General features: G+C 48.5%; 1 protein-coding gene across 2 annotated transcripts in view; it reads right to left on the reverse strand.

Moving 5' to 3' along the window:
- The window catches only part of ARIH1 (ariadne RBR E3 ubiquitin protein ligase 1), a 52,989-nt gene that overhangs the window by 13,604 nt on the left and 26,759 nt on the right, over window positions 1–12,626 (reverse strand). For both annotated transcript variants that reach the window (XM_026045111.1, XM_026045112.1), the window contains 5 exons: window positions 8,679–8,823; window positions 5,324–5,416; window positions 4,910–4,965; window positions 1,420–1,486; window positions 156–262 (listed from right to left, as the gene is read on the reverse strand). In XM_026045111.1, the coding sequence (XP_025900896.1) occupies window positions 156–262; window positions 1,420–1,486; window positions 4,910–4,965; window positions 5,324–5,416; window positions 8,679–8,823 (468 nt within the window). The remainder of the gene's footprint in view (window positions 1–155; window positions 263–1,419; window positions 1,487–4,909; window positions 4,966–5,323; window positions 5,417–8,678; window positions 8,824–12,626) is intronic.

A 12,626-nucleotide genomic window follows, 5' to 3' on the forward strand; every position in this document is an offset into this window, starting at 1 on the left:
CCCAACAAATGTATTTCCTTCTTGCAAAGGCCTCCCCATCCCCACGCTTTCCCCACCATCAAAAGCAACATCCCAATATCAACCTATAAAACACAGACRTATTCAAAGCTGTAAGTGAAAAGCAACACCATGTTCTTTCACTTGACTGCTCTTACCAAAACTGACGCCCACATTTGCAGCGAACAGGCTTAGCATCAGGATACTGGACTTTGACGACGTGGTGGCAGTCTGGGGCAGGACACCATTTTAACAGTCGATTACACTAAAAAATAAAGCAAGAGAAGCCACAATGGCAAAAGATGCTGCACACRGAGTTCGCCCTTCACTCTTACATCCTTTTAATCAGAATCTTCAATAAAACCTAAGGAGACAGAGCGCTCTGTCCTTATTCTAAGGGTTCATTGTCTTATTACTTCAAGGAAGCAGGAACAACAGAATCAACTCTTCAATGTCAAACGGTCTCCCCTGGGAACAGAGGAGCACGAACACTTCTGATGACCCCACAGCTCGTTCACGCAGAGAGAATATATTGGAGTAAGAGGAAGCTACAAAGCTTCCCCCCAAAAAGCAGCAGTTGGCTGCGTACGACCTCAACAGCTCTCTCTGCTCCACCTTGGCCACAGYCCTTCTGAAACATCACTTGCCAGCACGCACCACAAGCAGCTTTTAAAAGCAGCTTTCTCATAGCTCTTGAAGGGCATTTCGTTGCCTGCTCACCTTTTACTGTGACCACATATAGGTCTGAACTGCTAGACTCGTGAGTGCCTTCTGGCCTGCATGAAGTGTTATCTCCAGTGTTTCGCTCCAAACTCTTTTTTGGTGAAGGTTTAATTCCTACCTACTTGTGAGGCTCTACGGTGAGCCTAAATGAGCACAAGAGGGAAGTGGGGACAGTGGATAACCTTCCAAAGCACCTTCTAAGTGCATTTGCATTTTGAAGTCCTGAAGCTATTGGTATTTTGCTAAAGCCAATTTCACAACTTTGTTTCACAAAGCAAACGTTTAAGGCATAACCTTATTTAAAACATTTCCCTGTTTGAGTGTGAAGCATCCCAGGTAACACTCAGGCAAGGGCTGCAAGTATTAAGTGTTGCTCAGAAGTCAGATATCGAGCATCTCCTCCACTGTCATCTCCCACTGTGTCCCATCTCTCTAAGAAATCTCACCCTTTCTTTTGCTTCCAAGAACATAACAGGTCCCCGGGTGCTCTGCATTTTTTTAGCGTTTCCCTGCAGCTACACAAATAATAAATGGGCTATAAAACATCCCCTGCAAAGCCTCTAACTCGTAGTTACATTTGATTATAGACTATGCAAGAGATAATTTGCTCTAAAGTCATAAACAAGCCTCACTTCTCTGGTTTGGTGCCTGCCTAAGAACAGCTCTGGAAGCTATTAAAAATTTCAAATACATACTCACCTCTACAAAACTATTGGTTATTAAATGCTGGTACTTTAATTTAACCTTCGAATCTGTGATCAGACGCCTGTGGAAGAGAAGAATACGGAACAATTATTGTAGTAGAAAAGCCACTTTTTTCCACAAATAGCTAGGAAGTTGAGACAGACAAATTACTTTGATATTTTCCTTCCACGCTTGCTAACATTATTTTTGTACTTACCCGATCTATTTGTTTATTATACTTTTGTTACATCTACAAATATTGCATTAACTTCCAATAATCATTTCAAACGCATTAGAAAAACTAATCACTTCCAAGGCAACRGAACCTGTTGCTTTTGGGGTTTTGTTAGATTTAAACGCTTCCTTGAAGAGTTAGTTGATTCACTTTAGATATGTGCATTCGGCAAACCTCTTCTTAAAGCTTCAGGACAACTGCTGTGGCGTTAATAGCTCTGGTCGGCCTGGTGTTAACTGGATCTCAGGGACCGCTACAGCTTATCATCTGTACAGTCAATACTGAGCTTCTCTCGGACAGGGAGCATTAAAGAACCCAAAGGGGACACAACAGTGACTTTAATTGTAAATCAAGGTCGTGCRGTAACGAACTTGCCCAGGAACGAGGGCAGGAGGAAAGCAGGCAGAGGGAAGCCCCTCCAAGCAGGGTGGCCRTGTTCCTCCTGGAAAACTGCATCCATCCTGGCCCACTTGGCATTTGCTAATGCCAGATGCATCTGAAATGGTTTGATTTCATACTGCTCCACACTATTGCACAGCTCGTTCAGCTGTGACCAAAATATCCTCTGCATGAGTATGTACACACACTTTATATATATTTGCACACATATATACAGTGTGGATGCGTTTCTGTACACATGTGTGTATATAAATATAATTTCACAATATAAAGCTTTGCAGCATGCACTCTGCAGTACTTTTGTTTTAAACAATTGTGCAACATAGCTTTATACAGGCTAGAGTACATGTAAAAACTCAAATTCAATATTCGAGTGTCAAGGTGGAGGCAGATTCACACACACTCCTGCATGTCCTCACGCCAACAGGCATGGAAAACTAGGAAGCGCGGCACTCCGGAGCCGAGCTGCTGRGTATGGCACCAACACGGCACGGGACCACCAAAGTGCCCGTGCTGAAGTAAACCAAGAGGCTGCCAGAGCACCCGTGGGCCGCGCAATCTCAGAATTCAATTGTTATTAAAGGGGGCAAAAAAATAAAACGATAGCTTGGAGTACGGACTGTAAAGCTCACATTCTTACTCGATGCCAAGCTTCTAGCCATAAGAAGTGTCTCATGTGAACTGCCAGGACTATACACGTGCTATTTAGCTCTGCTAGGAGTACTATGGCCTTGAGGAGCAGCGAAATGGAAGGAGGCCCATGGAGAGGGAGCCAAAGCCGCTCGCAGGGGCTGCGGGCAGCGCTCGGGGTTCGCTCCTCTGCGAGYCAAGGCCTAAGGGCGGAACCGACCTCCAGGCAATCGGGCTGGAAAGGCCAACTGGGAGTCACAGCAACGCAAAAACCCCGCGGGACCATTAACTCCTCCTCTCTTCTGGGCACTAAGTGAAGGGGAAAGCCCTGCACGCTGACACCTTCTCAGAACCACCTCAAAAGCCCTTCCAAAGACGGAGGGGCAAGTTGTGCACTTTCATCTCCCTCTGATAATGCAACCTCCTCCAAGGCCTGAGTTGGCAACCTCAACAGCAGGCACATGATACAAAGGGACAACCACTCCCATAGCAATGGCTCCTTATTGCTCCCTCTATACATGCAACTAAAAGAGGAGCCCTTCAAATCCAGGCAGTGCTGGCGTGCTTCCCCGGAGCCACGGCCAAACCTGCCCAGCGCCACCGAGCGYGTCGAGTCCCACGGGCTGCTGTCAGCGGAGCCTGTGAGGACACCCACACACTGAACGCAGCCGGCCTTGCTCCGTAATGGAATCAACAACTTGGCATGTAGGTTAAAGCAATTACCATCAGCATTAGCAGGGGTCAACAGGGGATAGAAAGAGATTACCTTTAGCCAGCCTGAAGGTCTCGAAAGATCTGCAAGAGACCCTCTCTTCTGCTTTCCTGCTCGAGCGTGATAGGAAAACTGACAGTAAGCTAGCCGAATTCTCCCAAATCCATGGAATTGGCCGAGTCTGGGCTCGTATGGAAATAACGCAAYTGGGAGATGTGCTGCCCTAGGGAGGGCAAGTACCAAAACAGGGAGCAACCGGCAAACTGCGTGTCAAGCAGCAGCAGACACYGGCACYGCTCCTCTCCTCSTCCATCCTCCTCCTCCACCACCATCACCTCCACCAACCTCAAAACGTTCAGCTAACCTACTTCGTGTGAGCATGAAACTGTGGAGATTCAAGAGAACAGCTTATTCGAGAACCRGGGTAATCCAGAACACAACTTTACGCATGGTAAAGAAGTTTCCAGCGTCAAGGATGCATCTGATAAGCAAAGACAAGTTCTCAACTGGCTCTGGTTAATCTCCTGGTACTCAAAAAAGAAATTCCGGTGGAGCTCCTGTGACACCGCAAGTTCAGACTGCAATAGACAAAAACTTCAAGTCAATCCCTTAAGCCCTTATGCCAAATTAAGAGTCTCTTAAAACAGTTTCCAGGTGCTGAACTGCACAAAGGGCCCCGTCGCAGGGCCTGAAGGCACCTAAGCCGCTGCCGCGCTCCTCAGCCCGCTCCGTCCTTCCGAGCAACGCGGAGCCGCCGCGCAGCACAGGGGCTGCTGCCCAGGAATGGAGCGGTGCAAACCCTGCCAGTGCCAACGGGTGAGTCACGCCTCGGGGAGGAAGAGGAAGGCAACAGAAGGAGCTCCCATTTAGACGCTTTGAACAGAAACAGACTTAATCAAGGTGCAGGATCGTGAAGGATGTTACTCATGCAGAAGCACCACCCGATAGAAATGAGAAGGAAGCTCAAGGAATTCACTGCTCCATTATGTTGGAGCAGGCAACTCACAGCTGGGCAACATAAGCCAAGTGACCCAGCCAAGCCAAGCCCCTATCCTGGCTTAATCACATCTTCTGCGTTGGAGGGTCAACTGTTCTCCATCAGAGGGCATAAACCATCTCCCAGAGTCTGCACACAGCACTTGCTTCCTCTGACTCACTAACTACAGCTCTGGGACTTGGCAAACCRGTGGGTTGACCTACGTAGGAAGTCCTAAATTCCTAAGCAAAGCGCATGAAACAAAAGGCCCAAAGCAATTAAAGAGGGGTTCTAAAGATTGCACGGCGTTCATGCTATTGTCCCGCTGTCCAACTCGGCCAAGGAGCCCTTCCTGCACACACTGTGGCTCCGGCTCACCAGACCTCWACAGGACGTTAAGGACCTGCCAGTAACAAAACACGGTCGCCACCAACCCCTCTGCCGCCTCAAAGCCTCTACGTTGCTTTTTATAACCCAGAACATTTGAATAAGACATGAGCAACAAAACAGAAAATCAGAGGAAAGCCAAGAGGCAGCAACTCATCATACTTACATAACTGTATTGTCATCAACTAAGATATCACAGCCATGAGCAGGACATGAAATAGTCTGAAAAAAGAAGAGGGAAAAAATAAAAGGTCATAAAAGGAACAGTGTTCATTCGATTTTGCATCACAAGTMAGTCTGAGGCCACAGACTTTGCTAAACCCCACAGCAAGAGCAGTCACATGGGCCGCGCCGTCACCCATCGGCGGCCCAGATGCACCACTGTGCASAGCATGTTGTCCCCACCCGGAGCACGGATGCACACGCACATTCCCTGCAGCTCCTTTCACAGGCGGCAGCTGCACAGAATCTGCTCTCCAAAACCCCTCTTTGGTTGTGTTTTAGTAGAGAAGAATCTTCTCTTTTCTTCCCTCCAATTAACAAGCTTCTCCCCCCAAATACAGGTGAGTTGAGGCTTTACCTGTCCCATGCCTTCTTCCATTATTTTGGTAGTTAAATATTCACTCCAGCACTGCATACAGAACTTGTGTCCACACTCTAGGCCAGTAAAGTACTGCAACGACACAGAAGGAGACACAGGGCATCATTTCATCGCGTGGAACTGCGGCATCGTTGGYTCCTTCTCGGTGCGGGGTGATTTTATCACACCGCTTGTCCCTCCACACCACATCTGAGACCTGTTCCCTCTGCACGACCACCACGGAGCGCTGCTGCAGCAGCGTGAAACGTGCTTCAAGGACAGGCTTTACTCCCCTAACAGCACAGAAAAGGTGGCCAAAATTTCCATCCTGCCTGCCCATTCAAACCTACCTTTATTTTCTGAGCGTGTACGTTGCTTAACGTGGTTCTCTCCTGTTTCACCCTTACACATGCATAATAATAATAATAATAATAAAGCAATGTCAYGAGACAGGTCACAGTACCAGGATGACACTCGGCCTTGTTTCCTCGTGTTCTGCCACTTGGCTCATTCCCACCCACGGGTGCTGCCTGTAAATCCCAACACATCTGCCGACCTCTGAGGAGCCACGCGCAGAGTTTGCCAACCCGCCCCGCCAGAAAACCCCGATGAAGAGGCAAAAGATGCTAATTGGCAGGTGCCAATCAGCGAATTAAACCTGGTAATAAACAGCTGGTTGCAGACAGCAACAAGGGCAGCTTCATCTGCGTATGCATCATCTCGTGAACTGTGTCAAGAGGCCACCTGCGACCGACTGGTTGCACAAGGGGTGGAGAAGCAGACACCGAAGGGCAAAGACTGAAATGAAATTGCCTTTCTTCGTTTTTCACACTTGCTTATTCTTAGCCAGTAAGAAAAAACAAGGACATCACCCYGAGATGCCATGATCCTACATGAAACTACACAAACTACTGCAGAACAGCCTGAAACAGCAGCAGGATGGCATCAATCAGAAAAAAAGACAGTTGGATTCAAGGAAAAAGAAGTTATCTGCTAAAATCTGCCAAAATTGGCTGTTGTGGAGACTCGGGATTACAGCCATAATCCAGCTGGAAGGCGGCACRAGTGCTCCCCGAAAGGAGGGCTCCTCCGCACGCCATGGGAGCCAGTCCTGGACAAGGGCATCGTGCCTTGAACCTGCCCACTCCTGCAGCGAGGGAAACAGCACAGAGCAGGAAAAATAAAACACACGCGGGGTCATCGCGTACCTTCAGCGAGTTCAGTCTGTGCAGGCAGTGAAAAGGCTGCCTACAAGCCCAAGCAGAGGGCAGCCGCCACGCGTCCGGGCTGGCTGCTGCCTGCGCAGACCCCTCCAGAAGGTGAATCCTCAAGCACCCGGCACTCCTGCAGTGCTTTCACAGCGTGAAATCTCTCAACAGGACACTTGCTAACTCCCAGACTGCTAAAGGCTGAAAGGAGCTCTCAAGACCCTCTGGGAAAGAAGGAAAAGCTCAGCAAAGCAAAAATACTTTAAAAGATTTTAAAAACTGAGATGCTAGATTAAGTATTTAATACAACTATCCCTACAATTTCCGATTCACATCAACCCAAACAGCTTCAATACAGCTTTCAAACCACATGGCTCCTGGTCACCTTAGACACAGAGTAACTACAGCCTTTTCCAGAAGAGATCCGGAATATCAGCCTTTCTATACRTTCCAGCTTATGGCAAAGAAACCCAGCTGCCCTCAGTTGCCTCTTGACTCAGGTGCAACATCTCATCATCCCAGCTTCAGAAATTGCTCTCCGAGCGTTTGGGCCACCACCATTTCATACATTTGAGTTCCCTCCAGCAGCCACAAAGCTGCTTCCCAGTCAGCACTGGTACCCATGGCCCCAAGGAAAGGCCCGTTGGCCACGAGCCGTTGGGCTTCCACTYCCAACTCCGCTTGGAGGAGCCTTTAGCATCAATAGGAGCTTATGAAAATGTAGAAGAAACACAGGTTGCTTCCAAACATCTGCTCGGAAGCAGCCRGAGCTGGAGAGAAGCCAGGAGGMGGCAGGAGCCTGCTGTGTGCAATGCCTTTTAGGTGCTCTATATGTCACTCATCACCACCCCCACGGCAGGAGTAAATAAATTTCTATCCTGCCACCATCTGCAGGGGATGTAGTGGGGTCTACAGAGCAGAAAGGAGAAGCAGATGAGCAAGTATTAAAGCAAATATGTCAGTCTAGGACACAAATGCATTTTATGTTCCTAAGGGCAATTTTGAGAAGGTATCGGACAGGTATCAAACCTAAATGAGAATTTTCCAAACAATCTCTTCTGTAGATGGATATTACAATACTGAAAATGCCTCAACTCGTGCTTTAACGCACAGAGGAGGCAATTCCTGCTTCCACTTTTCTACTAATCAGAGTTTCTTCTGGAATCTCCCACCACAATGTCCTTCCCTAGAAGCACACAGCTGTGAGCTGCCTGTAAGGGACACAGCAGCAGCCTGTCTCTCCCATCAGCACATCTACAGCTTACCTGCTACAAGTGTCCATGGAAAAGCAGCACCACCACCAACCCTGCCACAAGCCAGCAGGCCGAGCTAGAGCCCCAGCAAGCCCTTCTACCCTCATATCTGTACCCAGTTAGAGACAGGACAGACTTACCCATTGGTTCTGTTTCCTGAACAGCTCAACTTTATTTTACCCAGTCCCACTTAGTTTTACCCTGAACTTGACTGCTTGACTATTTTGCACCATTATTTACTTCCTTTATAAGCAGCTTCCTGTCTTCTCATTCTGCTCGAGTAAATCCCTTAGTCTCTCAAGGTTTGCCCACTTATTTATTTTCTGTCATGTATCATTTGGTTATGTGTCTCAGTGGGTCTCTGACGGACTTAAAACTCACTTGATCTACTGGTCCCTTTTCCTACATAACTTCACTTCCCTGCTGCCCAGCACCCCCAAAGGTCTCTGCAGAAAGGATAACCATTTCCTTGGAAATAAAATCTCATCTCTGGGTACTCGAATGTTGCTTGAGGTACTTTCTGGGGGGAAAGCAGGGCTTTTTTTTAAAAGGTTTGGCGAGTTGACTTTGTCCACGCAAGGAGCAAAGTAAGCGCACGAAGCACCGTGCAGGTCTGTGGCCTCCCCTGCGCTTTTTTGATCAGCTGAAGCCCACAAAGCTGCTGTGGTGAAAAAACAGAACCTTTATCCCCTCCCGCTCCCCTTCTGTTAAACACACACCCTACAGATTAGAAGAATCAATCAACAAATGAAACCTCAGCTTCTTCTTAAAGGCTTTTTAGAATATTAAAGGATCAGCCTTCATAGAGGCACCCACAAGTACTGAGGGACGTTTCGGAGAGGAAAATACAGATGGTTTTCACTGAAAACACAGCCGTGGCTGCCGGGTACTCACCGAGTTTGGGTAGTTCAGGTAGCAGATCTGACAAGGCATATCCTGGGCCGACGACCTTGTGTTCATCTGGCGCGTCCGGGACTTTTTACTGGGGTTAATGACGTGACACTCTGCAAAGAGCTTCTCCAGGTTGCCGTCGAAGTACCTGCACGATGCGCATCGAGAGCACAAATTTAACCACCCTGTCCACAAGTCTTTTTTCAAACTCTGTTCAGGAATTAAATACATACAGTTGGAGGAGAAACTTTATAAAACTCACATACTCTCTACTTTTAACACACTCTTCAACCAACATATCGCACCATGGTCCTGAATACACAGGAGGATATTAGGGTTTTTTTTCCCCCCTCCAAGATATTTGGGCTCAAATTGGGTGCTCCTTTTCCTTTTTCCCCAGCCTAGGAATCTAGATCCTTTCCCGAAGTGCAGCCTACATGTCACCAGGTCTCATTTCAGCTTAAGTCTTCCATTTTTTGCAAATACTCTAATTGCTACAACATGAAAGAGGCGGCTGACGGCAGCACTTTGAGCCCCGGATCGTGAATCAGCGTGTCCCTAGTTACCAAGTTTTGTGTTTTCAGTTTACATTAGGTGTGCCCCAAAGAGCTGACTGGAGGCCAGTTGTCTCCAACAGGACTTTTATTTTAGCACTTCCTTCCTTGCTCTCCRGAGCAGGGTGCACTCGTGTCCAGTTCCAAAGCAACTGCAGGGCTGCATTTCTCCAAGTTAAGACAACTGCAGAGCTGCATTTCTGATTAAGCACCTCGAGTCTGAGGAAAGTTGCTGATATATTAGGTACCTGAGCTCTGCTTAGGCCAGTTTTCAATTTAAGGCTGCAGCGGAACGAATGCACAGCCAACCTCATGGGCCAAATCCTGACCTTCCGAGCACCTTTCTGTCTCCAATTAGCAACATTCCCGCAAGCCCCTAAGAACAGACAATTCCAAGGTTGCAGATTTGGGAGCGCTGTGCGTGGGCAGCACGCAGGCACYGCAGCTTCCCCCAGGCCGCAGCAATTGCCAAGGGCTGATGGACCACAACGGCTCGGGAGCCCCCGCCGCAGYGGGGCTCCAGACCTTCCCCCCGCCGCCCCTCCGCCAGCATCTTCCCCAATTTCAGTCCACATCAGAGCGCAAGCGCCTGGAAAAAAGGGAACATCTGACCGCAGTGCAGTCAGCTATGTTTAAGGCCGCAAATCAGGTCCCAGGCAGCGCCGAGATTAACGTCTTTCTGTTGGGGAAGGAAGATCTCTCTCCAAAACCTGGGAGCAGCAACATGCACAGCACGTAACGCAGCTGCCTCCTGCAAGTCGTGCCCAGATGTGCCCCAGACAAGGGGTCCTGCTGCTTCCGAAGTTTCTCAGTGCAGCTGACCCCTCCTGAACCAACCTCGTATGCGCTGGGTCCTCCTTTGCAGGTCACTCGGCTCCGAAGCTGGCACTAAATTCTGGAATGCCCTAGGGTTTGGCCACTCTTCTTCAATGTTAGTTCACCACTCACCCAAAATATTTTGTTTGCTTCGGAAGGGCTTCTATCTACAAACCTCTGAGAGTAAGTGTGGAGCACTCCCATTATAGGCACTCTTTGTCTACTAAAGAGTCATGGATAAATATTTAACTCCACAAAAGGTTTCCCCGCAGGCCAAGCGTTCTCACCATCCGCACCATAGAGCCTCAGCTCAAAACAGTAGACGAATAGCGGGGTGTGACGTTTGCAAAGAAAATAAAGGCTACTGAAGACAAATCCTATGGTGCAACTTCAACGCCAACATTTGCAGTCAACTACACACACATGAAAATATCAGAGCTCTTTTTAATGGCGAGCTAACATTAAAGCGCACAGGTTGCATCAGGAACATGACTTCCCCCCTTGCATTAGGCCATAAAATCCCTGCAAAAGCCACTCTTTTGAGCCAGGCACTTCCAGCTCGAGACCAGGAAACACAGACAGTCACAAACAACAGTTTTGCACCTGCAATCACCCACGCCTTCTAAATACCAATGGACACCTAACTCACAACACTCAGGTTCCTCCCAGACTTTCAGGATTTTCGCAATAAAGACAGAGAAAATACTCATAAACAGTACCAGTTTCTGAGGGAGGCACGACAGTGCCCCATTTAGGGCCTGCAAGCCGTTTTCTTTCATTTATTCTTTCATTTCGTTTCTTCAGTGAAGAAATTCTACCATTTATTTCATTCTCTCATTTATCTCTACAGTGAGCCTGGCTGCACTGAGAAAATAGTTTCCACAACTGTTTGCACACACGTCTCAGACTCGAAACAAAAAAATCACACTGAAATGTGTGTTGAGAAAACAAAAATAAAAGCTACCTGGGCAAACAAGTGAAAGGGACACCCGGGAGTGAAGTCCAACACGGTCCCTCACAGAGCTGCCCCACCGTGCCCTAGATAAACACACAGCTCCCGGCCGATCCTCTTCCTGCTCCTGCAACGCTTGGGAATCACAGTTTCCAACAGGGACCATCGTGTTGAGCAYGGGAACATCTCCCTCTGCCTCTCCCCACACTCCCTTCCGAGGGGCGTGCACAGAGGAAACCCTCCTCCTCCTCACCTCTCCTCATCAGGATGGAGCAGGTCAGCTCCCACCTCCTTCCCCATCTGCCCACATCCTCAGCCATCCCAGCAAACCTCAGCTGCTCCTTCCCACTTCCATTCCTCCTCTTCCCCCCGGGGAAGTCAGAACACGGCAGATCCAGAAGGATTTCACAAGGACCTTGTACAGCTCTACGGATACCTCTCCATTTCTCCTGGAGAGCTCTCACCTCAGGCATCCTAAATGATGCTGCATTTCTCCAGAGGCCGGTCCCTGTTTCAAAGTACTTCCACACACGCTGTGCTAACCCCTGCCCCCACCTTCCCTCTCCTCTCCACGCAGGCCATAAGGCAAAAATCACTTCTAAATGAAGCCAGKGGGTTAATTTTGGTTTTACTGCTTAGTCTCTAGCTTCTCTTTACTGTAGACTCTTTCTCCTCCCCACAGTCTCACTCTTTTGGCTGAAGAAGCTCTACAAAGTGCTGAGCTTGGCTTTTGCCTATTCTCACCCCCTTGCCGCAGCGCTGGCTCTTACAGGGTTGCTCCTGGGTTSTGAAGTCCCTCCTTCTCATCTTGGGGAGAAGAGAACATTTCCAAAATTATTATTCTTCATCCAGAGAGACGTGACATTAAATCTCTCATGCTCCTCCTTCCCCCTTTGTGCTGCAGATATTGAATAGCTTTAGGACTTCTGATATTCAAGAAAAGTTATGGTCCATTCAACATCAGAGTCTTTTTGCTCGATACAGCCAAGCTCAGTAACCAGTTTCATTAATTTATCAAAGTTCTTTTATTTTCCATTGCAGATCATGGTGCTGGTTTCTGCTACTTAAGCTCAATAGCTCAACAGAAGTGAAAACTGTTCTCAAATTCTTATAATTTCTCCAGTGACCACCCAAACCAAGWCCAGAGCAGCATCAGGTCTTGTTAGCTGAGGGAGGCAGCTTTTTGTTTTAAGATGGTCTTGGTCTCAGGGACACTACTGGCTAATAACTTACCTGTCTAATGACCATTTCCCAGCCACAATCAAATCCCATCCAAGGGAATATCACAAACAAAAACCCTCCTCACTGAAAAGAAGGCGGTTTCCAGCATCCCGCCAGGAAGCTTCCCTTAGCGAAAGCAATTCCGGACGCGAGCGCATCACTCCGCTCGCTGTGCTCGAGGAGGAGATTCCCTCTCCGCAGCAGAGRGCAGCTCCGTGGCACATCTCATCACACGGAGTGCAGCTCCCACACGCCCAACGGAAAGGAGCAAGTCGGGTAGCTAGAGAGGARCCGATTCAAGGGCAAGAGGGAATCTAGGGCAGCAACGGCGCCCAAAGGGCATTCCCAGGCTCCCTGCTCTCTGCCAGAGCACCTGGACGTGCACCCATGGAGATAAGTACCCACAGG

This window comes from Nothoprocta perdicaria, unplaced genomic scaffold (assembly GCF_003342845.1).
Source record: "Nothoprocta perdicaria isolate Ctin4 unplaced genomic scaffold, notPer1 scaffold_399, whole genome shotgun sequence".
Taxonomy (NCBI): Eukaryota; Metazoa; Chordata; class Aves; order Tinamiformes; family Tinamidae; genus Nothoprocta; species Nothoprocta perdicaria.